This window comes from Rhagoletis pomonella, unplaced genomic scaffold (genome assembly GCF_013731165.1).
Source record: "Rhagoletis pomonella isolate Grant_MI unplaced genomic scaffold, Rhpom_1.0 Rhpom_scaffold_00011, whole genome shotgun sequence".
Classification (NCBI taxonomy): domain Eukaryota; kingdom Metazoa; phylum Arthropoda; class Insecta; order Diptera; family Tephritidae; genus Rhagoletis; species Rhagoletis pomonella.
In genome coordinates, this window is record NW_023458565.1 from 10,397,253 (window position 1) to 10,414,891 (window position 17,639).

The 17,639-nt window shown below is 34.4% G+C and overlaps 1 protein-coding gene across 1 annotated transcript; it reads left to right on the top strand.

The window, feature by feature from the left end:
* The first annotated feature begins 4,264 nt into the window (after window positions 1-4,264).
* Window positions 4,265-5,360, top strand: LOC118747020 (peptidoglycan-recognition protein SB1-like). Its single transcript, XM_036481012.1, has 3 exons — window positions 4,265-4,509; window positions 4,571-4,909; window positions 5,002-5,360. The coding sequence occupies exons 1-3, from the start codon at window positions 4,470-4,472 to the stop codon at window positions 5,181-5,183; spliced, it is 561 nt and encodes a 186-aa protein (XP_036336905.1). The 5' UTR covers window positions 4,265-4,469; the 3' UTR covers window positions 5,184-5,360.
* Window positions 5,361-17,639: the final 12,279 nt, after the last annotated feature.

Consider the following 17,639-nt stretch of genomic DNA (forward strand, 5'->3'; position numbering starts at 1 on the left):
AGATCACAGAAAAACACAGCTTCACAGCTTGACGTTTGCGTATAAAAAAATACATAAATATAACCAAGTCCACTCCCTCGAAAAATATTATCACAAAACCACCTTTTGCTTTTCACAGACAGCATAGTTAAATCTGTAGAGCTCCAATTGTTGGACAACACGTAAATGTCCACTAAAAAAAGTAATAGGGTATTACGCAATAGAACTAGTGCGTTATTAAACTCTTCTCTGACTTAAACGGACAATATATTGTTTCAAAATTGTTGAAAAAAAAACTGGTTCTGAACTAGTATGGAAATATTTAGGTTGAAGGTAATATATTTAAACATGTGTATATACTAGGGTGGTCCTTAAAATATTAACATTTTAATTTTGTATGGGATGGCCCTATATTTTGTTCTCCATCCAAAAAAACGGCATCCATGAACAAATTAAAAAAAAATTAAGGGGTCGATACAAGAGTTTGAAATTTTTATTTTTTCAAAACGCTACATATGATAAGTTTGCCATATTAGTGAAAGTTATTCATGTAAATCCATAAACTCGCTGAGTTATAGCGGGTAAAAGCCAAAATTTTCACGATTTTTTGCGATTTATAAAAAAAATGTAAACCCTGGTAGCGACCCTTTTTTATTTTATTTTTTCCCTGGATATCTTTATTTTGTACGTACAACAAAATAAAGAGGTGCCCCACGATGTTGATATTTTTAAGGACCACCCTAATGCATGTATGCATATATGTACATATGAACTTATGTATGCAAATGTAAGCGAATTCAAATTTTGAACGAATACCACAAATTTTGTACAACACAAAACGCACAAAAGCTTTATGTACGTCGTTGTTGTTGTAATGCAAGGTTTTTGTAAAAGTAAATACTAAATGTATGTACATTGCACATGCTTACTTTCATAGGCCAAGCAATTGTATGATTATTGGAACTATTTTTTTTTTTTTGCGAAAATAACTTCGCAATTATCTGACAAAATTAAAAATCTTGGAAAGATCGTTGGCAATAGCTGTAATGGCTGTATTCATATTTATTGGAACCTAAGGTAGAAATTGCAAAAAAATACCATTAAATATTGTATGTATTGAAACTTATACCTACATATTACATACCTAAAATATAAGAGTATTTGTGAAAATGAAAATACTTAAGGCATTAAATACACCATTATACAGATAATAGCAAAAGAAAAATAAAACATAAATTTTAAATGCTACAGTATGAAAATAGGTGATAATACTAATCTTAAACAAAAATAAATATAAAATAAACTATTGTATTTAATTGAAATCGTTTTTGACTTCTTATAGTGTGAGCAACTGAACATCATCAAAATCAATAGAGAAATGGGGAAGAAAATACAATTTTAGTCAATTTGTATTTATATATATTTTTTTTGACTATCCGCGTATGGTATAGGAGGATTCTACGTGTAATTCTAAGCAAATTTGCCGAAGAAACCATGGGCCTAAAATCAATTTGGAGTTTACTAAATTGCGAAAATGGGTTTCGAAGAAAATGTGAAAATATTCATCTCAGCACACTGGCCGGGATTTTAATTTTTTTGGCATAAATTCTAAAAAGAAAGTTATCATTTTCTTCATGCTGTTAGCGAGTAATGGTAAAACCCTCTTACCTCTCTCCCCATATATAACGCTGCTTTTGAACGATAACCTCTTTCAAAACTTTTTTTAAAAATTGCTTAAACCCCTTTAGTGTGGCACCCACATTGTAATATATATTTCAATTATCTAATCGCCACAATTCAAGTTGCTTGTTTAAACAAGTGGCAACCCTAACAAATGTAGTTTTGAATAAAGCCTTTCAAACGTATTTCGATTGATACCAATCTCCTTCAAACACCTCAAAAATAGCCTAATTATTCAAACTAATGATTTCTTAGCACTCTTTCGTTTCGACTTTTCAAATAGGGGGCAACCCTTACGAAAATATAAAAATGTATTGCATCATCTGATGTCTGAAAGGTGGTAACATCACTAAAAAAAATAAAACCCTATTGCACATTCGGGGAACGCATCCTTTCACTTTGCACCTTATTTTTAGTCCAACTAACTGTAAAGATATTATAATTTTTAAAATGGTGGCAGCCCTACTAAAAAGATTATACATTACTGGACATCGAGAGGCCAAGCACCTTCATTTGACACCTCATTTTCTGTAACCCAACGAACGGTGCAGATCTTTTAATTTTTTTTAGACAGATGGCAACCCTATAGAAATTCTTAGGCCTAAAGATAATACGTCTATTAAAAAATGTTCACAAATCCGTTCAGTAGTTTTCAAGATTAACGTGGTGAAAAAATTACGAATTTGTGATATAAGGAGGATACATAGATTTCTACGTGTACTTCACTTAAAATATAAAATTTTGGAAAAATGAGCACAAATGAGCAAAAACTGTTACCGAAATAAACTCTAATTATTACTAAGCATTTTTTTGATCATTAGTTCGCGTCATCACTTGTCAGCTAGCTAGTTCTACTCCACGGAACACAAAAATATTTTAAATATTTTTTTGGTATTTTTCTTTACAAACGCACTACAAACACGTTAAATAACAACAAACAAACACACACGCGATATGCATATTAACTAATTATTATAAGATATACCTTGACCTTTATTTTCCATATCTAGTTTTGTTTATTTATATAAACCGCAACCTTTCACAGGCTCATCACAATTGACTAATAATTTGCACCAATTCTGACAAAATAACAGCTAATCATACACATGACTTTGAAAGCGCACTAAAAGCACAGGGTTGAAACTTCAAATCTGTTATTTGGAAATTTTCTTAGTTGACATACATACATATGTACTTTTACAAAAATAGCTGATATCAAGAATATATTGCTATAAAAATCTTGAATTTATGCCAAAAAAATCCAATTCCGGCCATTGTGCTTTGGTGGAAGTTTTAAAAAAAAAATAAATGCCGAAACGGATTCCTTATACCAAAAAGTCCCCTACAGCATTTTTTTACAAATTTTAAGCACTTGTTTACAACACTACAGTAAAATGCTATAAGAACAATTTTCGCAATTTGGCAAACTCCAAATTGATTTTAGAACCATTGTTTCTTCAGTAAATTCGCTTAAAATTACACGTAGAACAATTGACCCGTCTTAACCTACATACATATACATATATGGGGCGTTCCAGACCAAAATGAACGGGGTTCACAGTTCATATGTTTGATTTGTTTCAAATTTTTAGGGTTGATGGATAAATATAAATAATAAATAAATATGAAATTTGAGCTTGATTAATACATTTTTAAAAACTTTACAGCACCAAAACAAAAACAAATCGATTTAATAGTTTTCCAAATATCTCGAGAACGGGGCGAGGAAAAAGTTTGAAAAAAATCACACATACTGACATCAAAATTCTCTATGAAAAGAAATATTAAAAAAAAAGGTTTCTTTAAAATTTTTTCACATACAAATTTTTTGATAAAAAAAAATAGTTTTTGAAAATATACCATCTCAAAAAAATTGAAAAAAATCACAATGGTAGCTCTGAGTAATGCGCAATATTTAAGTATAGTTTTATGGGGTGCACTCTACAATAATTTGAGTTATGGATTTTTTTTTTACACCGAAGTACATTACAACTTTACAAATTATTTAAATTTTTTTATAATTTTTTTTGAGTATGCAGTTTTGTAGCCCATTAAATTTTAGTATGATATAGTGTAAGTTTTAAACTACTGCAAAATTACGTTGATTTTCTTATGGAAGAAAATGCGTAAAACCGTTTTCAAAGAAAATTAAAAAAAAAAATAACGCCAGTATGAATTACATACATATATTACTGTTCAAGTCCAGCACACAGTATGTAGTTAATTAATAAAATACTGATCGTCAAGAGGAATTCCCTAAACAGCAAAAGCATGAATGACAAAAATACCAGTTTCGTAGCGCACAGTTGATTTTTTTCTTTTCATATTTACACTTTCAACCCATTCTCAGGTCAATTAATCAAATGAATGCGCATTACTCATCGATAGAAATTAATGTTCTTCCCCTCTACGAAGACTTGTGTGTGTGGTGGGAAGACGTTAAAGGTGCTCCAAAATACATACATATGTATCAAATAAACAAATAAGCAAATTTTCTATATTTGCAGTTTTTGCATTACTTGTAAAAAATTAATTGAAACAGTTGTGGTGATTCCCCGCTGAATATTTTGAAGTAAAATACAAAAATATATGTATGCAAACATATAACTGATAACCCACTGCTTATCAATTGCAGCAAAGCAGCATCAAGACAGAAATTGAATCTGTATTTAAGTAGCGAAATTTGCTTGGCAGACATCATTCAATAAAATTGATTCAAGCGAAAAGTGACAGAATTGTAGGTCTTCTAATAGAAGCAGATTTTCAAAGGGAAAATACTTTTAAGGATACTCTCCAATTTAATTTCAAAAATGTCTCGTCAGGTCATCCACTTCGTTGCATTAGCAATTGGTAAGGCGAACAATCAAATATCAAATAAAAATCATATCAATAAATATGATCACTCCTCCAGCACTGCCCGCCTGCTTGGCCTTCGCAATACAACCGCGCAGCTCTTGGAATGCGGCAGCAGCTCGCTCGCCAGCGCGCATTAGCGGCAAGGTCGACTATGTTATCATTCATCATTCGGATAATCCGAATGGTTGCAGCACACCAGCCGATTGCCAGCGTCTAATCAAGAACATTCAGAGTGATCATAAGGGGCGTCGCAAATTCAGTGATATCGGCTATAATTTCATAATTGCCGGCGATGGCAACAGCTATGAGGGACGTGGCTTTGGCTTGCAGGGATCGCATGCACCCAACTATAATCGCAACAGTATTGGCATTGTATTTATTGGTAACTTTGAAAGTGAGTAGCTAGAAGTTGTTGGACTTTGTTGGTGTGCAATTTTAATGAGATATAAAAATCCTTTTCTGCATTCTTTTTTTTTTTTTTTTTAGATACCACTCCTTCGCAGACAATGTTGCAGAATGCCAAAGATCTAATTGAGCATGCAGTACAGCAGGGCTATTTGAAAGACAACTACACACTGCTGGGTCATAGACAAACGAAAGCTACAGCTTGTCCAGGACAGAAATTGTATGATGAAATTAAAACGTGGCCACATTGGAAGAGCATTTAAATGCTACATACATTCATACTATGAATGCCAGATATTGCATGTGAAATTATATCCATAGCTTTGAAGTGGTTCGAGAGTACATATGTACATAGTTAAGCCAAAAGAGAGTAAATCAAAGTGATACTAATTGCATTGAAATATATATTTATAAACTAATATTTAGTTGAACAAAGATAATTCAGTTGTTTTACTAAGGAAATATTTAGTCTAAGATAGGTAAATAAATGAAAAGGCTATTCAGTTTTGTATCGGAGTGATCTTCAGGCGGTTAACATTGAATAAATGTAGCCTCCCTAATTGTACTGCAACCGCTTTGGACCAAAAACGTGTGCGATGATTGTTCAATGAAAATTTTCCTCCAAGTTTTGGCTGCCATTTTAACACCCACCGGCTTACAAGACAATATTCGTAACTGAGAAACAAGCATTCATCACAAATAAGATTATACTTAGTCAAAGGATTTTAGTCCATGTAAATTTTCTTCTCCTAAGCGAAGCTGAATCACAGGGATTGGAATAAAAAAAGGGATGTAAAGAATTGAGCACGTAAGAGCCACAGTGTCAAAGGATCAAAATTAAAGGTTTTTAAAAGACCTCCTTTCCTCAACTAAACCAACTGGCGTTTTTGGATGTTATATGTACATATGCATGTATGTATGTATTTGCGCAACGTACGAAAAAAAATATGAAGTGCGCTCGAGGTATGTGATAGCCAGGGAACGGATTTTTAGGACCTAAAAACCAAAAAAAACGGCAAAATAAAATAACGAAATAGGCTGAAAAAGGCAAAATAAAATAGCGAAAACGGCAGGAAAAGGCACTAGGTGTTGCAAAAAAGGCAAAACAAAATAGCGAAAAAGCCAGGAAAAGGCACTAGGTATTGCAAAAAAAACGCAAAATAAGGCACTCGAAAAAGACAGAAAATACGAAGAACAATAAAAAAAAACATTTATTTTAGAAATGTTTATATTACAAGCAAAGAGAGAAAAACATGAACTAGTTTCATTATATGAAAAATTTGTACTTTGAATCTTTGACTATTTTATCCTTTCGGGTTTCTAACTCATAAAACTATAATCTGTATAGTTGTAGTAACATTGAACCACAGAAAAGCCTTGAATGTACTGAATGTGTGTGTGCTCGACGTAAGTTGATACAAGTGGAGCCCAATTTAAATATGGAACGTTTGAAACGTTCATATTATCAGGAATAAGCGAGTTTTCCTCGCCCTTTATAATTTTATCCACACCCCTTATTGTCTCCAAGCCTTCGTTAGCTGAGAAAACGGCTTTGAAGTTTTCCAACACCAATTTGGCAAGAGGTATCTGCGCTTCTGTAAGCCGCATGGGCAATGTGTATATTTTTTAATCTTAAAAAAAAAAAAATTTAAATGTTATAATCACTTTTTTAAAGGTAGAAAAGGCAAAAAAAGGGCATATATCTTAAAAAAGGCAAAAAAAAGGCAAATATCTTAAAAAAGGCAAAAAAAAGGCAACATCAAACGTGTATATATGGAATCAGGGATAGCTAAATCGTGGACATTCTTAATCGAATATACTCTATCTCATTAGCAGAAAAAAAGGCAATTTCCATAAAATCCGTTCCCTGGTGATAACACTGTGCACGAAAATGAAATTTTTACTTTGAACAAGCCGACGACCAATTTACCAAGTGCAGTCAATTCGAGTACGCTGAATTTAGTAGTGATAGTGATTTTTCTAAGCTAGGTCATTTAAATGAATAATATCAAATTAAAGTTTTTGGGCGGGACCCGTTTTTGGAGTGAAATTTTGCGATTTTAGATGGCTCTGGAAATTAGTATTTGGGGGTTTTTTGAAGGGAGTAATCCGAATTTGCGATGCGATAATTATTTAGTACAGCTTTCATACAAAAAGAAAACTTCCAAAAATTGCCGAAAAGGGTCAAAAACGGCCAAAAACAATAATTGAATGGAAATAGCCCAATATTATTTTTTTTTAAATACGTTCTCAAGCAGCTTCAAACTTGCCTTGGTTATAATATATTTCAGTGTAAAAATATAAACGTCAAAAATTTTGTCTCACACAATGGGGAGGGACCTATAGTTTACGCCTACTTCGAATGGCGATTGTATTTTAATGAGAAGCTGTTTTTTCGTGGCAGAATATACTCGGAGACTTGGCAATTACGATTTCTAACTTGATTGTGATTTTCGGCTAAAATAGTAGATAAGTAACTTCCATTGAGGGCGAGAAATTTCAATTTGATATACTTTCGATTTGTTTCCAAAAATATTTTGTAACGGAATGCCATGTACAAAACTAAAGTTTTTTTCTATATCGAGATAAGGAAAAACCACATATATACATGTACATATGTATGTCTTTCCAAACTAGGTTTTCTATCTCTTGTGATGCTGAAGATCGAGGTTTCCAAGGCATAGTAATACTTTTGAAATTAACGGTAATAAATGAAAGTTCCCAATTTCTGAACCTCAAATACAGTTCTATCAAAACTTCCAATTAGCAGAGACACCGGCCACCATGGCTTCCAAACTGCATAATCAAGTACAGTACGTATAGCAAGTTCGATTCAAACTACATATGTATTCATATATATGTATACATGTTCATTAGGCTGGATCCACTTTGTATTCAGGGAAATAAAGGGCACTTGATTGTATGGTATTAGTGATGTTATGTTGTCTTAGGGCCAATGTAATATTAATTGGTCACAAAAAATAAAAATAAACAATGCTTATCTTCAGCCCGTCCAGTTGATTCACTGGGTCGGACTTTTAGACAAAGTAACATTGATTTCTAATAACCAATAACCGATTGAAACAGTATCAGTTTAAAGGCCATACAATTTATCATCCCATTTTCATACCGGATTATTCAATAAGACTTCAAGTTGCCGATATATAGTATTTACAAAGTACATACAAAAAGTCTTTTTTTCACGTATAAACGATTTTAGTATCTCGTCAATTCAGTTACCAAGTAAATAAATGTGCAGAATGGTACGATAATTATTTCAAACACAAATTTGAGGTTTTGCATGTTGAAAAGACCACAGCCGTGGTTACTACCCGGATAGGACAGTTCTCAAAATGATGGTAAACGATGTCAATGTGACTTATTCGGGATTAGATATCGTCTGATAGTGAATTCGAATATGAAGACACACTCAATAAGAGTAAGTGGAGCTACATCTATATTAAGTACATTACAGCCAAAATTCCACAAAATATTTTAATCATACATATCTAACAGAAAATTCGCTGTAAAAGTATTTCATTTCACTTCAGAAGACATGCCGATAACGGCTGGCGTTCCTCAAGGTAGTGTACTCGGGCCAATGCTGTATATCATCTACACTTCAGTTATTCCAACTAGCAAGGATATACTAACGTCCACCTCCGCAGATGCTGCTGCCTTAGTAAGTCGTAATACATGTCCCAATAGACCTTTAAAAGTGCTAGAGGAACATTTACTACGCATGGAAGAATGGCTGGCAAACTGGCGCATAAAAGTCAACGAACAGAAGTGTAAACATACAAAATTTTCATTGACCTTTCATAGGGACCTTGATATACCGACAGCAGCAGAGAAGAATGTAAAATAAATCTGCATAACCACCCAAATCCACTGGCAGGTGGCCTGTGGCAAATCTAACACGCCTGCGAAGATGAGATCTATCAGCCTTCTGTTGAGCGACGTTAAACCAGCAGGGCTCAACCCCAAGGTTTGAGCTATATGATTATAAATTAGACGTAAGATTTTTAAACTTGTTAGGCTTAATAGATGTAAAGTAAGCAGATCCAACAAATAAATACACGCATAATACAAAAACAATGAAAAATGCAAGTTTATCCTCTAGAATCATGATGAGTGACTTATAGAACTGTGTTTTGTATGCCAGATAGAACTGAATAAAGTTCTGCTTTTGTTGACAAAAATGATTATGGATTTCAATACTGAACTTATTATCGATTATTATCAATCCTTCTTCCCAAATAAACGAGCTTCGCTCATTCTTCGAATCAAGAAGTGTACAACGCGGCGTGAGTGCCCAGACTCGTATGACCTGACTGGTTTTTTTTTGACGTAGAATACGTCTTACCTTAAGGTATGGGGGCTATGTTCAAATGTTGTAGTTGTAATTTTTAGAGCTTCACAAAAACGCTTATTGCACGAGAACTAATAAAGCGATTTCAAAGAAAAGTATGGCGTTTCAAAGATAAAATTCCAAACCTGTCGACAGATTCATTTTTGTAAATAACCAATTCGGTTTCTGTCGTAAAAGCAACGGTAAACATTGCCTTATTTTGGGGTCAATTTTGAGCCTTTAAAGTGCTCTAGCAACTTATTGTTGGCATATATAACTTTCATTTTCGGGATATAGGTTCTTTGGAGCAGTAGAAATATTATCGGGTACAAATTTTATATAAATTTAACAAATATTGAGCATTTTAAGGCAAAAAATTGTTGAAAAAATTTGCAAATTTTTTTCATTACCAAAATGCTCGAAAACCACTCGAATGATTTTATTTTTGTTTTCTTTAATCAAAAACTCAAGAGTTTTCCTTTCGTTTGGTATATGGGAAGTATTGGTTGATATCTTCTAAGTATGTTTATTTGTTTCAAATATATGGGCATAAATGATTTCCCGTACAAAAACACTTCGTCATCGTTTTGCAAACACGTGCATGCGTTGGAAGTGAGGAAAGGAGGCAAAAAGTATGTATGTGTACGTGAGTACATATTTCGGCTTTTGATAAACAGATGGAGCAATATTTACATATAACCTAATCGCGTGTGTGTACATATGTAAATACATACATACGTATATATGTTGATTGCAGTTAATGTGGATCTGTTTCTATTTTTAGTAATCTATGTATGTCTATACATACATATGTACATACATATTATATATGTACATACATATATGAACACATGTATGCATAATACGCGAAGACTTTTCGAAGTGAAACAACATTTAGAAAAAGTCCAATCCAAGAATAAAAGTAAAGGTGAGGACGTACATAGATAAAGAAAAGGATAAAGGCCAAGGTAAAAATAAACACAAAAACAAAGTTGAGTAAAGATAAAGGCAAACATGAAGACCAAGGTAAATTTAAACACTTTACTTATATGTATAAGTGCAAAGGTGAAGGGGAATATGTATATGAAGAATATGATAAACATAAAAATAAAAACAAAGATAAATATAAAGAAAAAGATGCGGATGAGGATACCGATAAAAGTATAGATGAAGATAGAGGAAGAAAGATTAAAATAAAGGTAGTTGTAGAGAAAAGGATATAGATAAAGGCACAGAGACTCAATCTCGGAACCATTTCGGGATTTTAGGGATTCTCGGGACTTATCGATATAATCGATATTTTGTTGGTTTTTTTATCGATTTTGTTATCGAAATTTTTATCGATATTGTTATTGATTTTGCTATCGATATTTTTGGAACTTATCGATATAATGATCGATATTTTTATCGATTTTGTTATCTCTTTATTATCGATTTTGTTATCGATTTTATTATCGATTTTGTTATCGATATTTTTATTGGTTTTGTTATCTCTTTATTATCGATTTTGTTATGGATTTTATTATCGATTTTGTTATCGATATTTTTATTGGTTTTGTTATCGATATTTTTGTCGATTTTGTTATCGATTTTGCCAACGATTTTGTTATCGATATTTTTATAGATTTTGTTATCGATATTTTCAGAACTTATCGATATAATGATCGATTTTGTTATTTATTTTGCTATCGATATTTTCACTTATCGATATAATGATCGATATTTTTATCGATTTTTTATCGACATTTTAATCGATTTTGTCATCGGTTTTGTTATCGATATTTTTATCGATTTTGTTATCGATACTTTCGGAACTTATAGATATAATGATCGATTTTGTTATTTATTTTTCTATCGATATTTTCGGAACTTATCGATATAATGATCGATATTTTTATCGATTTTGTTATCGACACTTTAATCGATTTTGTTATCGATTTTATTATAGATTATTTATCGATTTTGTTATCGATATTTTTATCGATTTTGATATCGATATTTTTATCGGTTTTGTTATCGATATTTTTATCGTTTTTGCTATCGATATTATAATCGACTTTGTTACCGATATTTTTATCGATTTTGTTGTCGATATTTTTATCGATATTTTTATTGGTTTTGTTACCAATATTTTTATCGATTTTTCTATTGATATTGTTATCGCTTTTGTTATCGATATTTTTATGGGTTTTGTTATCGATATTTTTATCGATATTATTATCGCTTTTGATATCGATATTTTTATCGATTTTGTTATCGGTTTTGTTATCGATTTTGTTATCGATTATTTATCGAGTTTGTTATCGATATTTTCATAAATTTTTTTATTGATATTTTTATCGATTGGTTTATCGATATTTTATATCGATTTTGTTATCGATATTTTTTTAGGTTTAGTTGTCGATATTTATATCGATTTTGTCATCGATATTGTTATCGGTTTTATTATCGATATTTTTATCGATTTTGCTATCGATATTGTTATCGCTTTTTATATTTTGCGTTTAACAGCATTCGAACCCGAGTCTTGCCGAAAGTTAACAAATAGTAACAAGTATCTCTGCGCCCTTAGCTACAACCACAACATGTAAATGTGTTTTCAAATGTTCAGTTTGAATTAAATTTCTTTCAAGCGCTCAAACAATTTTATATTAAGTTTTTTCAATAAATATCTTTTCTGTTCAAAATTTCAAATCTTTAAATCTCAGTAAGCTGTAGAAAAAAACAATGGTATAAAATAAAAATAAAAATAGGGCTTTCGCTTATATTCTCATTGAGTTCTTTTCACTTAGAAGTATGTAAATTTGTAAAATTTTGGAAAAACCCGTTTTTTCTTACTGTGTGATTTCGTTTTTGACTTGGATATGCTCTTAACCATACCACGTATTCTACGTTTAAATATAGCGGCTGTATCTCCGATACAGCCTGCAGACCAAGACGAAGGCGCTGGACTGTTCATTTTTTTAATAACAGGAGATGCTTCGTTTTGTCCTCGTTCTTTGGTGGGGCCACTCCGACTTATTCGGTGCAAGGGTTCACTGATGTCTGCAGAGTGAGCGCACCATGAGGTGCTTCTGCGCGCCAGCGCCACAGGACCCGCCACGTAAAAGCTAACTCCAATGAAACCCTCGCAGCTGCAGGCCGGACAGAGCAATATTATTCAGCTAAATGAGAAAATAAAAAGTTGGCCTTTCAGTGAAAGAAGACAAGACAAAGCACATGCTGGCAACATAAGATGAATGAGCACACCTCACTGTTGGCAGTTAAAATTTTAAGCCATGAAAGATCGAGCATTAACACCACCAACTTATGGAGCCTGGATATGAGGCGAGCTCGTTGGGCGATTGAACAGATCCCACTCCCCACTATCAAAAATTGCGTTCTATATGCTCTTAGGCGCTGTTCGCGTGAACGGTAAGCACCATAAATTTCAAAATCCGAGTTTTATAATGACCTGGATAAAGTGAAATGCATTCGGTATCAACGGTTGCGGTGGCTTCGATGTTGTACGTATGGAAGAGGCCTGGGGGACGCCAACTGCGCAGTACCCTCGTGGTAACGTCGCGAGCTCGTAAACACGAAGTTGAAGATGAAAATTAAGCGAAAATTAATTATTGATTCATAATGAATCGGTTAGAATTCAATACGCTAAATTACAGTTCATTTTCGCCTTCAACTTCGTTTATACGAACACGTCACGTTACCCCGAGGGTACTGCGCAGTCGGCGTAGCCTAGGCCTGAAGATAATGCTTTGGTGACTCCGCTCCCATTGCTCGACGAAAGAAAGGGCGCCTCCGAAAAAAAATACTTAGAAGAATAGTTCAGTAGACCCTGTCTACACTTGATGTGAAAAACTGGCTTATCTTTGCGAAGCAAAAATACAGTTGGCGAAATTTCTGGAACTCGGCGCAGCCTGGTAAACGGTTGTAATCTATACATATCGTCGTTACCATGTCAAACTATCGAATGTGACAATCGGTCATTTTCAGGAGAGCAAAGAAACTGTTGTAAAAAATGTTGTTTTCATTAGGAAAAAGTATGGGTTTCGACACTATGTTAAAGCCAGTATACTCTGCTTCTAAGATGACTAAAAATTCGACAATTCGATAGTTTGCCATGGTAGCAACGATATAATAAAAATGTAACCTGATCTGTTACACCTATACATGATAGATATTAAAGAAAAATTAATAAGGGGGTTTTTTAGAGCAATAGAAGCCAAATCAACAATTTTTAGAATTCCTGTCTGTCTCTGATCTGTTCGTCCATCTGTCTGTCTGTCTGTCCGCCGGTCTGTCTGTCTCTCTGTATGTTTGCACGCGCATCACACGAAAACTAATACATGAAATGGAATACAGTTTTCACCGTTGTATTGCTAGAGATCTAGTTTAAAACATAGTTGGGAAAAAATTATAGAGTTGCCACCCGTTTGTAAATTTCAGTTTAAGCAAATAGATAAGATAAATTAAATATTTCAATAAGACTATGAAAAGAAAGAGGTTTAAGAAGGCTTATAGCCGAAAATATTTTTGTGGAAGTTGCCACATGTTTGAAAATTTTCATTTAATTTAATTGATATGATAAATTTAATATTGCAATATGGATATCAAACTGAAGAGGTTTAGGAAAGTTTACTAACGATAATATTTCTGAGGAGGGTTGCCACCTTTTGGAAGAATTGTATTTAATTAAATTGCTAAGATAAATGAAATACTACAATACGGGTATCAAACAACACAAAAATACTTTTAAGGCGCAGTGAAGCACGCCGGGTATTTGCTAGTGTTAAATAAAAAGAAGAATGCATGGCTGGATCGTTCTTAAGAGAATAATTATGTTTGCAGTTTTTAGATTTCTTGTTCATATTAGGTAGATACTTATCACTTCCCCTGTGTGTGAGTGCAGCTATGTCATTTTAAGTGTTCAGAATTATGATATAGGCCTTTCATTAATAAACTTTTAGCTTTAGCATGTAATCATTAGCCATATTGTCAACTGTACCCAACAGCTTTTGCTAAAATCACAGTTCAAGACAATATCATTTAGTGATGTTATTTATATAAGAAAATATTTAAAATTCATTGATTCATTTTAAATGCCAATCATGACATCAAAAAGCGTTCCAAATAAACTCACGAAGCTTGTAAATTCTAGCCACATCAGTTAGTTGCCATAACCGACGACAGCTGTAAGTGTTACGGCACGCTTTTATGTGACCAAATGCATATGAATCAATCCTAATCCCGCATCAATCAAAATACACCCAACATTCATAACTACAAATGTATGCAGTCATACTTATGTACATATGTATGTACATCGACTCATTTTTGCATGCAAATGCAATAAAATCAAAGTAGTGTACTGAGGTTCGGAAAATCTAGCACTGACACATTTTCAAACCACGAAGTGTTGATTCAATAAAAAGTTGATTTTAAGCCATATAACATTTGGATGTTTGTGTGTATATTTATGTATGTAAATTCACATATACTTAAGTAAGTATGCACATCGTCGGTGATACTGTAAAACGTTCTATGTCACTTATTACCGCTGGTCCGTAATTGTTCTGTTATCTGTATCTCAACGCTTCTGGCAATCGTTCATCTTTATCAGCCAACGGTAGATTAGGGTTTAACAATTTACAGATGCATTCCGGTGCACGTAAGAGACCATCCAAGTATCAAGGGTACTAATAGACAAAGAACATTTTGCAGTATCACCGACGATATGCATCTTCTTCTTCTCCTCCTTCTAGATCGATCGATTTTTTTCTCCGTGAGAGGCCCTTAGAGAAAATCACAAAAAAGGCAAAACTCGCACAAGACCCAAAGGGTGGCACGTATGCTTATCATGGCTAACCAAGGACCTCGAAACTGCGATAAATCTCTACGTTAAATTACAGGTAAGCGGCCATGGAGTCTGAACAAATGCTCTGGCAAAATTGTAAGAGATAAGATTTAGTTACCTCAAAATCAAAAGGTAGACATCTGTCTTGCCAAATTTAAGTTTCCAGACCACACGAAACCCGACTTACAGCTTGGAGAATGGCTTAATCACACAGATTCCTTCGAGAAGCCAATGGGAAGAAGAAATGATCTTGGGAGCTTACTCTAACTCTACTGCATTATATATCAGAGGCTCCAGGCTGGAAGACAGCCGTGGAAGTGATCTTCTTATACTTACTACGGTGTGCTTCAAGCTGAGCTTATGTGCTGCGGTCAAGGAAGTCGCGCTGTGGCTGATTAGGGCTAATCTTAATGTAGAAGAAGTCATAAGAACAAACACGTTGCCTAGCACGTCAAATATGACGCAGACGCGGCAAAAATAGATCCGACAACATCATTCTTTTCGAAAGCCCTCATCTCCAGATGACCGTTGGAATCATCGTAACTAGTCACTGAGTCAGCATATGAACGAAGACCACCACTATAAACGTACCTAACCTAACATTGAAGTATTGAATGACTTTGTTTACCTAGCATCCAGCATTAACACCACAAATAATGTCAGTCTGGAGAAGCAAAGTTCATAGCGGAAAAAGCGAATGAAGGCAAAACGTTGGCTAGGTGGCACAAAAGAATACTATCTGGATGTTACGCCAGATGTAAGCAACGCATTTAAAAGTGTTTCTTGGAAGGAAATTATTAACGTATTACGAACTCTAGAGGCCCATTATACCTGGAAGCTACCTTTACAGTACAGAGGTAGTGGCGATTGCGAAAAAGTCAATTACTGTGGCGTAAGAAAAGCTATGTGCGCGATCCCTCACGCTTGTAAACAGAAGCAAAAAATTGGAAGGTGTAACACTTACTGCCGGAGGGAGTGTAATCGCGTCAAAGCCCTACGTTAAATAGCTCGGGTTATTAATAGACCATCGCCTATACTTCCGAGATCATCTCAAGTACGTCAACGAGAAGGCGGCGAGAGCGACGTCATCTCTATCCAAACTGATGGCAAACATTGGGGGATCGAAGTTGCAGTCCAGACTAGTAATATCAGGAGTAGTTAGATCCATATTCTTATATGGAGGTACCATCTGGTTCGACGCATTTAAACGCTCATCGTACGTTCATGATATGAATGCAACTTATCGCCTAAGCGCTGTAAGAGTATGCTCTGCATACAGAAAAGTTCGGAAGACTCAGAACTTTTCATCTCGGGGATACTTCCACTTGACCTCTTGGCAAAGAAAGAAGTTGAAAAAAATAAGCACGAGAAACACGAAATTCGCACCTCTTTACTGAGAGAAGATCGCAACAAAAGACAGGTGGACACATCGGAACCACATCACTTTATATGGCTCAGGCCACGCTGCTGTCTATTGATTCATATAAACGAACTTCTCGGTTGTAAAATACCAATGGGGTGGGTACCAAACCAGCACAATCCGCCTCCCTACCAATTACTTAGCGATGGTACCGAAGGGATCGGTACATAGATGATAGAAGGTTTAGTGGGTTACCGTCTCACACTGACGGTTTTTGGGGTTAGGCTTTCGGTGCTTCCTCTTCTGAAAAAACAAAACAAATATGTAGATGAAGATACTTCGGCGAAAATATCCATCAACTTAGCATCCATGGGTAACAACGAAAGAAATCAAAGGCACCCACGAACGCCATGGAAGGACTCGGACTGAGAAACTGACGCAAATTCGCAAATGAAAGACGCAGTTGGTGTGACTTTTTTGGTCTCGGGTAAAGCCAAAATCGGTGGTAGTGCCAAATATGAAAAAGTTTTAAATTATATGGCAATTTTGCAGTATATCGACGGCCCAGCCGTAGATCGACCTACCTGGGCAGACAATTCGAAAACGCACTGTCTTATAAAATGTTCTGAGAACGCCCTATTTCAGAATTTGGTTGAAGAACACCTTATCTCAGAATTTGATTGAAGAATGTCCGATTTCAAAATTCAGTTCAAAACTACCCTACCTCAGCTACCGCCTCAAAAACGCCCCATATCAACATTTTTCCAGTTGAGAGAGGGCATTTTTGAAACCACTTCTGAGATAGGGCATTCTTCAATCAAATTCTGAGATAAGGCGTTTTTCAATCAAATCGCGAAGTAGGGCCTTCTTGAGCCATTTTCTGAGATGGAGCGTTTTCGAACCGACTACCGAGATATGTCGATCTTCCACTCAGCGGTCGATATGCTCAGGCTACTCATCTTGCTTTTATGACAACAAAATATGGTCTTATTGCCTACTATATACAGTACACAAAGATGTACTCATATGCCACCTTACCAACTAAAAATTGCACACATATATTTCTGCGCGATTTGTATTTATATGCATAAATATTTTGGATATCTGCATGTTGCAAATTTTGCTTTTCCTAATGCAAATATGACAGCTGCAGCAAT

Excerpts from the sequence above, each read along its gene's own strand:
- LOC118747020 (XM_036481012.1), top strand. The coding sequence starts at position 4,470 with ATGTCTCGTCAGGTCATCCACTTCGTTGCATTAGCAATTG. Across the intron at positions 4,510-4,570 it reads CTTCGTTGCATTAGCAATTG|CACTGCCCGCCTGCTTGGCC; the intron begins GTAAGGCGAACA and ends TCACTCCTCCAG. Across the intron at positions 4,910-5,001 it reads ATTTATTGGTAACTTTGAAA|ATACCACTCCTTCGCAGACA; the intron begins GTGAGTAGCTAG and ends TTTTTTTTTTAG.